Source organism: Drosophila hydei, unplaced genomic scaffold, assembly GCF_003285905.1.
Source record: "Drosophila hydei strain 15085-1641.00,03,60 unplaced genomic scaffold, DhydRS2 tig00008139-arrow-pilon, whole genome shotgun sequence".
Lineage (NCBI taxonomy): Eukaryota > Metazoa > Arthropoda > Insecta > Diptera > Drosophilidae > Drosophila > Drosophila hydei.
In genome coordinates, this window is record NW_022045847.1 from 2,876,880 (window position 1) to 2,893,081 (window position 16,202).

General features: G+C 31.3%; 2 protein-coding genes across 4 annotated transcripts; both read left to right on the forward strand.

Moving 5' to 3' along the window:
• The first annotated feature begins 935 nt into the window (after window positions 1-935).
• LOC111600851 (uncharacterized protein CG7065) lies at window positions 936-6,434 on the forward strand. The gene is made up of 2 exons (XM_023317159.2): window positions 936-1,013; window positions 3,226-6,434. The coding sequence occupies exon 2, from the start codon at window positions 3,335-3,337 to the stop codon at window positions 6,254-6,256; it is 2,922 nt and encodes a 973-aa protein (XP_023172927.2). The 5' UTR covers window positions 936-1,013; window positions 3,226-3,334; the 3' UTR covers window positions 6,257-6,434.
• LOC111600852 (tubulin polyglutamylase TTLL5) lies at window positions 941-15,516 on the forward strand. Of its 3 annotated transcripts, none has more exons than XM_023317160.2 (6): window positions 941-1,013; window positions 10,253-10,292; window positions 11,226-11,909; window positions 12,732-12,945; window positions 13,007-14,757; window positions 15,501-15,516. In XM_023317160.2, coding segments are annotated over exons 2-6 (2,688 nt in total). In that variant the 5' UTR covers window positions 941-1,013; window positions 10,253-10,254; the 3' UTR covers window positions 15,502-15,516. The 3 variants fall into 3 exon arrangements, with proteins under 3 accessions (XP_023172928.2, XP_023172929.2, XP_023172930.2); XM_023317161.2 differs by lacking the exon at window positions 15,501-15,516 and adding an exon at window positions 14,841-14,907; XM_023317162.2 differs by lacking the exon at window positions 941-1,013 and adding an exon at window positions 10,558-10,682.
• The last annotated feature ends 686 nt before the right edge of the window (window positions 15,517-16,202 follow it).

Genomic DNA, 16,202 nt, shown 5'->3' on the forward strand with positions numbered 1-16,202 from the left:
AAAATTATCTGTATATGCTAAGCCGGATGGGATTCGGTTTGTTTCCCTAGTATATGTAAATAAAAACTACTGCTTGTGGACTAAATAATCGATTCCAACTTGTCGGAACAAAAATTTTGAAAAATTATATAAAATTATAGGTAATTTATAATATATACAAATTTAAAGCTTCAACCAGCCTTGAGTGATTTGATTTTAAGTTGGCGGTTAAACTACTACGCATTTAATTTTTATCTGTTTACTTAGCACAATATTTAAATTTTTTCGTTATTCGTGTTTTTGGCAGTATTTTGTTATAATTTCAATTTGAGTGCACACCAGAGAGTAAAAAAAATATTCAGAACGAGGGTGATAGAAAGAGACCCAAAATCGTACTGGACCTACTGCATAAAAATTTTCTGTTAAAAAATGTTTATAGACGTCTCCTCTAGGCGTTACAACAGTTACACCTTTATTGACTAATTACGGAATTGTAAATAAGAGCTAATGTAAATATAATCGTAGCGGCTTATTTATCGAAAAGGTCAAATTTCTATTGATATTAGCATGATTGTTTATATCGATAGCAATGAACTAGACAATAAAAATTATTGTACCAATGGTTTTTCTATCGGTATTATGCACATCACTCATTTTTGTAAAAAAAACATATTTTTATTTGATTCGTTGTGGTCGAAATTTTTAGTCGTTCGTCGCAGTGCATATAACAAATTTAAGTTTTTTTTGCAAATTTCTGTGGAAATTTAAATTTAAGCTGAGCAATTTCTCAGGTGTTAGAACGCTAATAGATTAAAAATTTAATGTACGTATATGTAGAAGATATACATATTTCGGTAGATTTATTTTCTTTTGTAAATTACAGATACATTAGAATCATATTGTATTAGTAAATTTAATTTTGAAGCGCTCTATCTGAGAAAGATACAAAATCAATCGCCGAAAATTGCTGGGACTTTGCAGCCAGTTAAAATTCCAGTTGAAAATCCATTTGGAAAACTTAAAATTGAACACCGGTGAGTTACTCTAATATCTATAACTGTGACAATCATTTTAAATTATGCAGCTTTTTATATATGTACCTATAAACATAAGTAAACATAGATGTTTAGAATCATGTATAATCATATAAAATCAATTAGTTTTGTATGACATCATGCCTTTGTGTTTCCTACCAGCCGAAATGCTTGCGATGCGTAGCAACACTATTTAACGGTTTTGTATACAATTATAAACAGTGTACTTACATATGTCTTTGAATATGTGTATATCTATACAATGTCATATGAATTTTTCTTTTAAAATTGAAAACAAAAGTAGCCGACCTATATTCTTAATAAATATATATTTCTCAGCGAGATATCGCTTGTCCAAAGGGACTTGCCAAACGATGGTCAAAGAAAAGGTGTGGAGAAATCGGATTCAGCACTATCACGTTAAGAACCTTTGCAGTATATCTACATTTAATAACATTTTGTCTGTATAATTACAAACTCAATTTATTTATTTCTTTTGACTTATTGATAGATATATGCAAATACGGGGTCTGAATAAAATTTAGGATTTTGCAAAATTTGAAAATAATTTATTCAATTTAGGCTTATATATCTGTGAATAATTGTATATTATATTTGAGGTAATTGCATCATACTTTATAGAGTATCTGAGTAATTTGTAATGACTTATTGATTTTTTCCCATTGAAATTTATGATCGGGTTTGTTCCTTAATTCTTTATTTTAAGCATAACATAAAAAAACTTGTACTATCATTAAATATAGTAATACTATTATGTTATTTTAATGTTCAATTTCACGAAAGATGAAAACAAAAAGTAGTCTTATTTTTAAATAGAATGTGATCTACTTTAAAAAGCTAATCAGAATTACATTTAGTTTTTTATTGATACTATTTGCTGTCCGGAATAGACTAATGTTAATGAATAGACTCTGTTCCCATTGAAAATTGGAAATCAGCGTATAATGACTTGATGCAAATGTATGTAACAGGCAGAAGGAGGCGTGGCAGACCCCATAAAGTATATATATTCTTCCTCCTCAGGACGAAAATCCGAATAAATTGAGCCCTGTCCGTCTGTCCACCCATCTGTCCGTATGTGTGAACGCGTCGATCTTAGCTTCTATAAGAGCTAGAGACATGAAATTTTCTTGTAGGTCCTTGTATAGCAGGCGCACATTAAGTTTGATCAAATATTCGATAACTAACCGTTTTATTGTTAGAATAAACCCCAAATCGAAATGCAGTTAATAAATTATATCTCCAACTCCCTCCTTATAAAAAACATATATGTTTTTGACCAGGACAAGAAGCAGAGTCGATTTAGCCCTGTCCGTCTGTATGACTGCGTGATCTCAGCACCTATAAGTGCTAAAGACCTAAATTTTACAAATTCAATTTCATTTTTTAGTGTCCGTTATCTGTAACGTACAGCTGTGTTGTCTTTTTCTTGTAACTATATAACTGTGTGAGCTTAGTTTGCAGCATGGGCCATACTATCGGAACTTGGTTGTTGAATAACTTTTCTTCGAGATGGATGTTCTTTATCCAATGTTTAGAGCGTGATAATGATCTAAAGTCTGTAAAATATTTTGTGTATTCATTGCAAGTTTACAACCTGCTCTTAAAAAGCTATTGAATTTTATTGGAAACAGCACAATTTTTTTACTCTGTATAATAATATAAAAGGTTTTTTTTGTCGATCATTCTCGACTAAAGAACTACGATGAAAATCAAAATCACACTGCAATGATATATTGCTAAATCGCACAAATGTTGAGAGAGAGCTTGAAGTCCAATGAAAACATTGTATCTAATGCAAGTCAAGCTGTTAGGCATATAACTTAGCTGACTGATGCGTTCAAAAATTATATTATTACGACAGAGATGCGCTATCATATATTGAATTTGATTCTAGAAGCGTCATCTATTCTTTTGTAGATTTTCACAAAAATCGAAGTTAATGAACAGGCAACACGTAGCTCAGTAAAACAGTTTAACTTAAATACTCTGTGCAGTTACCCATTATAACCTAACTTAACGGAAAATAGTTTTACTGGATTCGCGGTTGCATACTCACTTCTATATGTCGTTACTTTTAGATAAGTACCAAAAATATTCCATAAATTAAAAAGATCTATATACAAATTTTTATGTATGTGTATTACATGTCTTATTTTATAATACATGTTTTTTTCCTTTAATTTTATAGCCATAAATACTTATCACAACAACTACATTTATATATAGTTATTAAAACGTCGACCATAAGCAGATATTACACTAATTCCTCATGTTGCGTTATCCGCCTACCATAAATAATGGCTACAAAAAATAAAAAAACGTTTGATAAAACAGAGTTTTCAAAACTGTTAACAACATTATCTCTAAAAGAGGTGATGAAACTTGAATTTTGGACTGAAAACGTAAACAAGCTAGAAAAACTTGTTGTTTGTGCAGACGAATTGAAGAAAATGTATTTATGCAATGTTTGCAAAGTTGTTCAATATGGAGACAAGAACTTAATAAGTCATCTTGGTGGGAAGAGACATGTTTCGAAAATGGAATCGGTGAAGCAATTATACCTTCCTAATAATAACATCCCTGAGTTTAAGAGTTTAACAAATAATTATAAAACCGTAAAAGTATTGAGAGTATCTAACACTGTTGGATGTTCAAGAGGTAAAGCAAAAGTCAATGAAATGTATATATCAAAGAATCAATCAGGCTCTACTAAACTGAATAGACCAGTACAAAAAAGTAAAAGTGAAAAAAATTATGGATGTGTATCTACTGGTATTGAATCCATAAAAGAAGCATATGCAAATCTTACCAATTTTAAATTCTCAGATAACAATGAAGGGATTGGAAAATCAAAAATGTCTGATATTGATCAAAATAGAAGATCAGTAGACGTTGATAGCAGTACTGTAAAAGCTATTATTCCAAATCAATTTCATAAAAAGTTAGTTCAAGAAATTCAAGACAGTTATGTAAATTGTGAAAGTGTTAATTCAAAATATTCTAAATATAATAATAAACAGACGTGCCTTTTACAAAAAGAAATTGATCACATTGATGAAACTGCCAAAAATGCTCAAACAATTTTGGAAAAAGTGAGTAATAAAGAAATAGTTTCTATATTTGGTCTTAAGTCTCTACGTCCTGATATTGTAAAAAATGCGCTTCCAACATCATCAAAAAATACTACAATTTCTTGCGTTCCAATATCAAAATTAATATATTTAAGCCATTCTTCAGAAAAAAATTCGGAGACTATTGAAGAGATTTCTACACGTATAATGCCAATCGAAATTTCTAACCACAAAAAAGAACAAAAAAAATACGAGTTGGACATAATTACTAAGCACTTTGAGCCGGAAAATGTACAATCCCAAAACTCGGCTACATCGCAACATATATCTAATTGTGATTCAATTTTTGAATCAACGTCAACTGTAACTGAAATCTTGGGATTTCTCGGAATTGAGTACGTAATCAAAATTATGAGAAACTTTAATGATGAAGCTGCTAAATTTTTTTGTACCTTATGTAATATTACCACTGATGAGATAATAATGCATAACCATATACTAAGTTATAGTCACCGTTTAACATATTGTGAAAAACATTTCCCGACAGCCGTACGGCAGTATAGGCAATACATTTCACATATTCCTGAACATCAAGTTTTTAAAATACTACCACAAATATTAGACAAATTGGCAAAATCTATTGAGAAATATCATGGTCGCGGGACTGTTTATTATTGTTACGAATACCCGTTTTCGAAAAATAAACAAAATATTGTATCAACAGTTTTTAATCGGAAACATGCATCGGAATTGCTCGGTCCTGTGTTCACGCATATAATAGACTTAAAAGATGTGGAATTATTGATTGAAAATTCCACAAATTGTAAATTTCAAATTACTAAGCCTAATGAAAGTAATAACGAGGTGTTACCTAATAATTTTAACCGATCAAATTATATAACTATGAATCAAAATGCTATATATAATTATGCTAGCCATCCATCTTTCAATGATGACTGTAGAACAGAGACTGTCGATGATGAAACTCACAAATTAATGGTTGATATGTTTTTAAGAGAAACTAGGCAAAATCAAGTTTCGCGATTTTGTAGACGACCGTCTGGAATTTCTAAACGTAGTCGATCAAAGTCAAACTCACCTGATCGAAAACGAATACGTTCAAATAATTTAATAATACCCCAATGGAATGTCGAACGCAAGTCGCTGTCCCCATTACGAGATGATGATATTTGGCAAGCTTATAGACATTTAGTTGACCATAGTGTGCGCGACTTAAACCAAAACTATGAAATATATATACCAGATCCCGAAGAACACCCCATGTATAGAGAAGAGTGGCAAAGTTTTTGGAAGCGGCGTAAAGATGAACTTATAGCTGCTGGCATAAACCATAGATCATATAATTATCAAAACGAATGGATACAATTTTTTAACGCTCGTTTGGAAGAACTCTATAATCAAGATGTTGAAAGCATTAAAATAAAGTGCCGTGAAAGGTTATGCTTGCCAATGACTAATGATTATTTATCAAACTCAAAATATCATGTTCACATTTCTGAAAATCTATTGAAATTAGACAAACCCATCAGAAATGACGATGATATTAAAATAAAATTGAATAAATATACAAATAATATAAATATTATCCATGTACTACGTCTTCTAACTGCACTAGAGGATTATTTGGGAAGTTTGGGACCTACCATCACCGATTTATTAGCTAAGGCCTTAAAAATTTCCAAATTAAATCCAGATAAAGCAAATATTTTGCTTCTTACAAGTAAAAACTGTTCTATCTTAGAAGCAGCAAAAGATAAATTTACAGGACTAATAATTTCCAACATTTTAGATCCAACGCAAGAACGTGCCCTAAAAAAGGCAATCAATGATACTGAACAATTACTACATTTTTCAACAACTATACGGACAGAATTGGGAAACAGCAAAACTGAGCCTAATAGAAATATAATTGAAAAAGAGTCTCATGGTAGGCTAAATGCTCAGGATCGCTTTGATAAAACTGAACTTGCTTCCAAATTAGCTACTTCTTTAATTTCTCAAGGGAAAACCACTATAAATCATGAACAGCTTGAACAAATTTTTCAAGATTATTCTATTATGGAAAAAAAGAAGCAACGAAATACAACCACGTCAACTAGCTTTGTTAATAACGGAAATAATCATTAATCGCCTTTGCCACAAATAAACGAAATTCATATTGAGATGTCATCTTAAGGAAGGATCAATAATTTAAATATTACTTCATTCATGTCTTGACATTGTGAGCAAACGCGTAATTTAAGCATAATATATAACAATAAGCACATTATGAAAACTAGTGAAAATTATATATCTGTAAATGAGTCGAACAAATTTAATAAAACTTGAAAAGCCGGCACAAATTGAAATTTTACACAACGGGAAAGACTCGCAGTACATCGAAACGATCGCGATCAATTTGACAACAGGAAATCAAGACTTTATAGTAAATATAAATTGAAAAGTGAAATAAGCCAATAATGGCAACATTGTTCAATCTGATCGAACTTTGATGAGCACTAGAAGGAAGACTAACTGGATTTAATGGAGCACTGGATGCATATTATGCTATCAATTTTAATTTTTAAGTATTTGTAAGCCTAATGTTAGTAAATGTATACTATAATCATGTACATAATATATATATATATATATGTATATGCATGTGTATACATGTGTGTATAAATATATTTTAAATAAGCTACGATGAAATTTGTTGGAAAAATAAAATTCTTTAGTTTAAGCAATTGAATATGTTGATAGCACGGGGTTTTTGTATTTCATTACACTTGTATAGTAAAGTTAAAAGGCTTTGATTAAAGTTGTTCTTATCTTATGTAGTTTCGACACTTTGCCCATTTTAAATTTAAAGCTGTGTTCGTATAACACAACTAGCCCAGTGATCTATGTTTGCCGATATAGAAGTTCGTGCTAACGGTATATATTTCGGAAGGCAGCGTGATGAACTTAGATGACACATATTTTTTGTTGAAACCACTCACATAATTAATAAGACGCGTCAACTCTTCCCTCACTAAGATAATAGTCGTCCCTGTTTTTACTCAGGCTCTCAATAAGGATTCTTATTGAAGATACCTTGATTCCCATTTTCAATGGGATTAGGGTACAAAAAGCCGTAGACTGTAGGCTACACTGTTGGATTTTTGTCGATGTCCAAAGACCAAGGACGCCTCGGATTTTTTTTGTGTCCAGCATCATTCACAGGCTTTGAAAAACAGGATGGATATTTTCTCTTTTCCTTCATAGCTTCTATAAGAGCTAGACACATGCAATTTTTTTGTAGGTCTGTGTATATCACGCGTTTATCAAGTTTGTTTCAAATATTCGATAACTATTCGCATTTAATTGTTATCGAATAAAAACTTGATTGACATGCAGTTAATATATATATCAACGTTTACATACATACATTCAAATGTATGTATTCTTTTCTATTCGAAGAATCGAAATTGCGATTGAATTGTGCTGAATTATTAGCTGCTACTTAACTTCAAATTTGCAACTCTTTAGCTGCGTTGGTGGAGGTGGCGATCGTAAGCGGTTGATCCCTGGATTCGAGCCTGGCGGCGATGGGATATTTTTTATTGTTTTACTTACTAATTGTGAAGTGGCGATGTTGGTAGAGTTGATGCCAGTTACGTAGAAATTGTGAGTTATTTGTTTTTATTTTGAATACTCTTCTATACAAACTACGGAAAATATTAACAGACCCAGATAGGACTGGGATCAGAGTATCCCCTTATCGGACACCCCAACTAGATTTTTCTTACTTGTTTATGATAATCTCGTCGTTTACCATTTGTAATAGCTTAAGATGATTGAGACGAGTGCTGCAATTTACGGTGCCTCCAGAATTCAGTTGTTGTGCTCATGAATTGTAGTCCTATTCCGAATGTTTATGTGACCGTAGCAGTGCAGTTCCGATGATAGGATTCTGTTATAATACCTCAGAAAAGATAGTGATTTTGTTACAAACTAACGAAACTTAACTGAAATCAGGATAAAAATATAATATAGATAGAAAGTGTTTTATTTTTAAAGAGTGGTAAAGAATTTGATTGATTTCAATCTGGAAAATCGAGAATGGCAGGGCTTACAACCTTAATATTTATAAGATTGATTGATAGCATTAGTGTCTCAAGCTCAGATATTGACAATTGGCCAGTAGCGTGACGTGTTTCATAGTGATGTCTTTTTTATACCTTGAAACCATTGAAAATGAGATCATGGTATAATGGTTTTATTACACCCCATAATGTATATATATATATTTTTGTTCAGGACAACGAACTGAGCAGACAGACAGACTGTCTGTCTATATATATGAGAGTCTGACTCTTGAAATTTTGTAGTCTTATGTATATTTTATACAATTTCGATTTTATTGTATATTAAAATTAATAAATATAAAGAATAATTTATTCGGGTCAACAGCAACTTAATTTATGACTTTAAAACTGTTTAGCTTTAAAATTGTAGAATATGTAGATTTGCGGCTTGACACGCCCCTTTCGGGCATAGATACTCCTAGAATACGTATCAAATTTGAAATATAGAAATAATCCGCATCTAAAAGATATATCTACGCCCATTTGGGGCGTGGTATATATAAAACCCAAAAATTAGTTTAAGAAAAAAATTATATGTCTACACACTCACTAGGGCCGTAATAAATTCAATATGACTTATAATGTCTGGTACAAACTGTGTTATGTTAGGGCGTGAGTGCCACATAAGCATGTCTACTAATAAAGTTGTTATTGTTATTGTTTTCAACTAACAAATTAATTTTTCCAAAATGTAGAATTCTGTGGAGGCTTAATTATTAAAATTTCAAAAAATATTAATTATTTTTAATTATAAATAATTTATTTCTAACAATTAAATGGAGATTCAATCGCTACAGGTTCCACCTCCCGTGCCAGTATCGCCTTTTTTACCGTCGGTTACTTTATCATCGTTGTCCTGTCCTAGAGGGTGTTAATTCCGCTTACCAGAAACACATCTATATTCCCATGTTCTATTGTTATTGTAAACACTTCAGCGATATGCCTTTTGTTTGAATTAAAATCGTCTCCAATTGCTGTTTAAGCAATTAACACGCTAAATGATTATTGCTTATTTGTCGTGTTGGATGATTGTAATATACGAAAGTCCTTAGTTCGTAATTAAAATTGACTTATTTCAACAATTCATCATAAGTTTCAGTTGAATTCAATCTCAAATAATCTGAATCTTTTACTTTTTTTATTAAAGACCACTCTGATATTACTATTGCTATATCGTCCAATTACTATGGATTTATGGCATCCTACTAGTATAGAGGTACTGATTTCTTTTAATATTTAATTCCCTCAAAACAATAAATGAAATTTTGATCTGCTTTATAAGCTTATAAATGAAACTGATTGGTCTCTTTTATATGACTCGGTTGATATACCTGTAGGTTGCAAACGGCAATTTGTTCGAAGCGTAAATCTTATGATTTACCGTTCTCATTTTTCCTTGGATGGTATAAAAATAACAATGATCGTGATATTTCTGATATTTTAAATACGATTTTCCCATCCAGATATATAATTTAATAATAATTTGTTTTTTTTTTTCATTTTAGTTATTTCGATTGAATTGATCAATTACGTCTATAAGTTGATCTTAATTATTTATAACGTTAATGTATGGCTAGTAAATTTCGCATACATTATTTTCAAGCAATCAATCGTATTATGCCATATATTGCAAATTATAAAATTAACAATATTTCCAAGCTACGCATTATTACAGTCATTTTTTATATCTCTTCTATCATAAAAGAAGCCATTACAGTTCTCACATCGGTAAATCAGTGATAGTGCCTAGCTGTGAGCAGCTTGCTGGACTTCCGAGTTATTATTTTACATGAACGACAACTCTTTTTCGTCACAACCGAAAAAATCCTGCGCAAATCTGGTTATTACAAGTATAGCTTTTTGTATGTTTTTTGGAGCTTGAAACTCGAAATCGAATTATCACTTGTTATTAATAATAGGAAAATATGATCTACCTTCATCATGCATGTCAACTTTTTCAGCTTACCGAACACTATCAACAATTATGTTAATTGATTTTCTTTTGTTCTTCCAGAAATGCCTGCCTCCTTGTGTGACGCGCATAATAGTTCTGGGTAAGTTGTTTCTGAGATATAATTTTTCCAATTCAGAAATATATTAGGTTGGTAACAATTTGTATACCCTGAATCCATTTAAAAAGAGATCATACAGATCGAGACGTGGTCGAAAAAAATCGATCATTTTGGACTAATCTTTTAAGCGTATCTTGAATACCGTAAATGTTGAATACTTTAGACTTAATGTGTAGGTTTCTTAAATTAATACAGAGATTTTGTATATTTAAGGTTTTTGATAATAAAATCCTGGTGTTCATTACAGGGGCCTAATCTAAAGTCTCCAACATTTACGGTATTCAAGATACGGTTAAAATATCGATGCGAAGAAAATGGGAAGATTTATCGAAAAGACGAAAAAGGCATCATCGACTAAGCCGTCCTAAGGAGGTCTGCCACGCTTCCTTCTGCTTGTTGCATAATTTTCACAAAAATATTATACCCTGAATTTGCATGGCTTCAATAGGTTTAAAGTATAAAATCTGAAATATAAATTCCAGATCCACACGCGTTTTTAAACTTTTCATGTCTGCTTAATCCAGGAACTTTATGTATTAAGCTGTATATAGTATTTTTTTTTTTGTATTTGAGATTTCATTTATTCATTTAAAGACATACACATATATTATTTCTTATGCCATAAACTATTAAATTATATGGATATGTAAAAAGAATACTAAAAATGAATACTATTTTTGTTGTTTTATTATAGTGAAAAGAGTTTTAATTACGCGTTTTTAATCTTGTCATGTCTGCTTAATCCAGGAACTTTATGTATTAAACTGTATATAGTATTTTTTTTTGTATTTGAGATTTTATTTATACATTTAAAGACATACACATATATTATTTCTTATGCCATAAACTATTAAATTATATGGATATGTTAAAAGAATACTAAAAATGAATACTATTTTTGTTGTTTTATTATAGTGAAAAGAGTTTTAATTACATGAATCAGGATGACTGGGTTACCAGTGGAAAAATGGGCTCTCGTGATGCGGTATTAGTTTTTCGCACTAATATACTTAATCCAAAAACTAGAAAGACTTTACGAGAAGCAAAGTCGATACGAATTGATCTTCAAAATCGAGAGGTTACGTCTTCTTCGAGCACTTATGTGTCAGTTGAAAAATTGCCAATTTGCAGCGATCGGCGAAATCAACTTAAAGCAACGCTTAATTCATATTCTTCATGTGATACTTCTGTTTCAAGTGACGGAGATGAAACAACGAAGTATATTGAAAAGAAGCCTAGAACAAAACAAAAACAACACATTTCAGTTGTCGAAATTGAATCTAATTTAAATAAGGAAAGTGGCTATGATTCCACAATGGCTTCTCAATCCAATACTGACAGTACCACTAGCGAAGAAGATCAAGATCCATCTAGTGAGGAAGATAATGACTGTGGAGTAAATATGCCTGCACATCAATTCCAAATTACGTATAAATTTATTCAAACAGAAACAAAATTATTGAGAAAGATTTTCAATGTTCATGGCTTAACCGAAGTTCAGAGCGAATCAGATTTTAATTTGTTGTGGACTGGAGTTCACATGAAACTTGACACCTTACGCAACTTAGCGCTGTATCAACGAGTTAACCATTTTCCAAGGTAAGCAAATATGTTGCAGTCACAACTCCATTTTACTTAATTGGTTATAAGAATTATAAATATATTTTTTAACAAGTAATAGTAATTGTAATAGTTGGCAAATCCCGACAAGATCTCCTAGTTGGCTCAAAACCCTGCGAACATCTTCTATTTTGATTATTATCCGCTTACTTTTTAAAATATATAGCAAATAATGTATTTACATACACGTACACGCAATACTAAAAGCACGCATTCTGCTGCTTTGCTATGGAAATTCAATTATTGAATAACTTTTTTTAGATAGTCTTTCTTTTCTAAGCGGCTGGGCTTGGCCTGCAGTATAGCTGCTAATTCTGGAATACATATGGACATCAATATCATGCTATAAAATTGATCATAAAATCCATATAGGCAAAAAGTTATTCATGTATATTGTATAATGATTGAAATAGGAGCTATTCACATAGTTGGGGGTATATCCTATATTATATACCGGGGATGTTCGATATTTCATAAATTAGTGCCTTAAACGTTACACAATGGGACGCATAAACTTATAGCCAAATGAAAATATATTGGTTTCAGGCCTTCTGATTCTCTATTCAACTCTATAATTCATTTAGCCAATTGCTTTTATCAAAATGTGTAACTTCAAAACGTTTTGCCAACAGGGATCCTACAGTGCGTTGGCATAGAAAGCTTGAAAACTAGGGTTAATTATACTATATACTAACTATAACGAAAAAGAAGGAATCAGTCATTCCTTAATTTAGTTGTAATCTATTCACCATATTTTTTTATAATAAAAATAAGAAATTAATTAATATTGTTGCAATTTAGATCATATGAACTAACACGAAAAGACCGACTTTACAAAAACATTGAACGAATGCAACACTTACGTGGAATGAAACATTTTGACATTGTGCCCCAATCTTTTATTCTTCCGCTTGAATCGCGTGATTTATTATTTGCTCACAATAAACAAAGAGGACCTTGGATTGTGAAACCAGCAGCTTCAAGTAGAGGACGTGGAATATTTATTGTAAATTCGGTAAAATAGTGTTGTATATTTATTGAAAAAAAAAACTATAATTTAAATATTTTGCTTGTAGCCAGATCAAATACCACAGGACGAACAAGTATTAGTATCCAAATATATCGTGGACCCACTTTGTATTGATGGTCATAAGTGTGACTTAAGAGTTTATGTATTGGTTACATCGTTTGATCCTCTAATTATATATCTTTATGAAGAGGGTATAGTCAGATTGGCAACTGTTAGGTATGATAGAAACACTGATAACTTGTGGAATCCGTGCATGCACCTTTGTAACTATAGCATCAACAAATATCATTCTGATTACATAAGATCATCGGATGCTCAAGAGGAGGATGTTGGTCATAAATGGACCCTGTCTGCACTCTTAAGACATCTTAAACTTCAAGGATGTGATACTCATCTACTGATGTTAAACATTGAAGATTTGATAATTAAAGCTGTTCTTGCCTGTGCTCAAACAATTATTTCCGCGTGTAGAATGTTCGTACCTAATGCAAACAACTGTTTTGAACTCTATGGTTTCGATATATTAATCGATAATACTCTTAAACCTTGGTTATTGGAAGTTAACCTTTCGCCATCAATGGGTGTTGATAGTCCTTTGGATACTAAAGTGAAAGCCTGTCTTGTTACTGATTTACTGACCTGTGTTGGCATTCCAGCATTTAGTCCAGAAATGAGATCTTTTTATACCAACAAATCGGCACGACAACGTAGCTCAAGTTGTCAAAGGCAAGTAGACACAACTGATTCAAGCGCTACACTTCGATCAACAAAAACAAAAAAAAAACCTTTTGGTCTAATTAATTTAACACAAGAAGAACAACGCATACTACGTAGTGCACGATTGCAGTATATGAGACGTGGAGGTTTTGTTCGCATATTTCCAACAGAAGACACAATGCAACGATACGGACAGTTCTTAGATTCTGCAAATGGCATTCCGCTATCCACTCCCAATGTTCAAGGTCAAACGTTTCAAGCATTAGTAACGCAACATAATTACAACCAAATGCTATATTCAAATTTATTCTGTCACGGTTCGCGATGCATTAAAGACGATAATTCACAAGAAAGCCGTATTGAACAATACGAACGGGCTTTGGAAACGGATTCGGAAATTTCTTTTTTAAAGAAGCAAACTGTAGAGAAATGTGAAGAAGAAGGAAGAAGACTTCGCAAGCAATTACTTAAGAAAATTGGAAGTGGTTCCACATTAACTCATTTTCAAGCACGTCAAACGTTTAGCTTATATTTAGAGTCCGTATTACGACGACTAACTCAAGACCCAAAAGATAGTCATGAAAAAATCATATTAAAGTTTCTTAACAAATATGGTGGTGGTGTGAAACCTCCAGTTTTGTTTCGAAATACGCAAAACATTAGTAAAGCGCGATCAGCAATGGTAGCTAAATTATTAGGTGATTTTTTGGAAAATTACAAAAGGGATACCGAAGCCTACGTAGATTCATTTGACCATTTTGGAATGATACCAACCAGCGTGTACAGTTTATTTTTAATGCACGCCCAAGAATCAGATTTAGAGGCTGTCTTAACTCATCATACAAATATTACTGGAATTATGCCATTTTTATATAATCGATGTGGATTATCAGTGCCATCAACGCCGCCTATTCCGTCCGGATTATACGGGTTCTTAAGAGCTCTGCCAGCAATGGTATCAAGTTCAGGGTTCTCCAGAGATGTTAGCAAGTATGATGGGTATTTCAAGAACTATGATAAAAATTGTGAAAACATACGTGATATTTCATTAAGATCAAAAAGCACAAAGGATATCAAATAGTAAATATATTTTGTTGCATTTTATTTGTTTTTAACTATAATATTTGTTAAATATTTTTCAATAATCTCTTTTGGATTTAAAGGTATATGCATAAGGCTGGACTTAAATAAAATGCAACGAAAAACATGCCTATACATTTTATATCGAAAATTATATTTATAAAATAATATTAATTAACGAAAATTATAATCAATACCTGCGACCTTTACCCTTAATATATTATTAAAATTCTTTAGAGATATTGCATAAAAACTTATGAAACATTTTGTTGAGAACCAAAGCTACAATATAATTATTCCTTAACTCATTCCTTTTTGGTAAAAAAAAAAGAATAATAAATTAAGAAAGTAATTAGCAATTTTACCTAAAAAAGATATTTTACTAAAAAATATTCATTCTGCAAATATTACCTACAATATTATTTGTAAATGTATATTTTTAATACAAATTATTTAGAGACCTAATAATTACTTTAGAATATAATAATCATCTAATTAATATTCAGCATATGTTTTATTATTTATTTAATACCGAGTAAAAGCGCAAACTGATATTTATAAATTTTTAAATATAAAAAATACTATATAAAAGTCATGCAAGCTAATTAAATGAATTAAAGAAGAATTTTGCAATAAGTCAACGTAGACTTCTTAACCGAGTTTTAAACAGCTTTATATATTAATAAATTTATTTTATAATGTGACACAATATTTTATTTTGGCTTTCTATGATTTATTTATAGGAAATATATTTGCCCAATAATCGAGAGTATATATCGTATACTCCAATTCAACGTAAGTATTTCACAGATATTAAAGTTACAGACTGAAAATGTTGATTTTATGCGGTACTCTGTAAGAGTATCATTATTTTATAAGAAAAAACTCCTCCACGAATAAACAGACCTTTAATGTGGTCGGTCGATTCGTCAAAAATAAGATAGTAATCAATATGCTTTTGTAATAGCTGATAACTACAGGTCCATGTCATTTTGCTCCAATATGTTTTGTGATACTCTGGGAGTATGCAACTCAGGAAATACTATATCTGGCATAACAGATAAAACTAACTTAGAAGCTACTGTTAAGATCCTCTAAATACCCCGAAAATAGTTAATATGGATCTGACCGTCAAATTATTAGATGCTATATCTACGCCCTCAGGGCTATGACAAACTACAAAAGTCCATATCTGCTAAAGATTTAAAGCAATACACTTAAAAATTTGATCATACAATATCAATATCAATACATTAATATTTGGGAACGCCAGAAAATATCAGGAGATTTTCACTCATCAGAGATTCCCTGGCAATTGTGTTTATTTATATTTTCCGTAGTTTGTATCGAGTATTCAAAAAAAAAAAGGAATCAAAATAAAAAAACGACATTACGAGACCAGGATTCGAACCCGGATTGTTTACGCAACGTACAACAACTCTACC

Coding starts and splice junctions, on each gene's coding strand:
- LOC111600851 (XM_023317159.2), top strand. CDS start 3,335: ATGGCTACAAAAAATAAAAAAACGTTTGATAAAACAGAGTTTTCAAAA.
- LOC111600852 (XM_023317160.2), top strand. CDS start 10,255: ATGCCTGCCTCCTTGTGTGACGCGCATAATAGTTCTGG. Junction 11,910..12,731: donor CGAGTTAACCATTTTCCAAG/GTAAGCAAATAT, acceptor GTTGCAATTTAG/ATCATATGAACTAACACGAA. Junction 12,946..13,006: donor GAATATTTATTGTAAATTCG/GTAAAATAGTGT, acceptor TTTTGCTTGTAG/CCAGATCAAATACCACAGGA.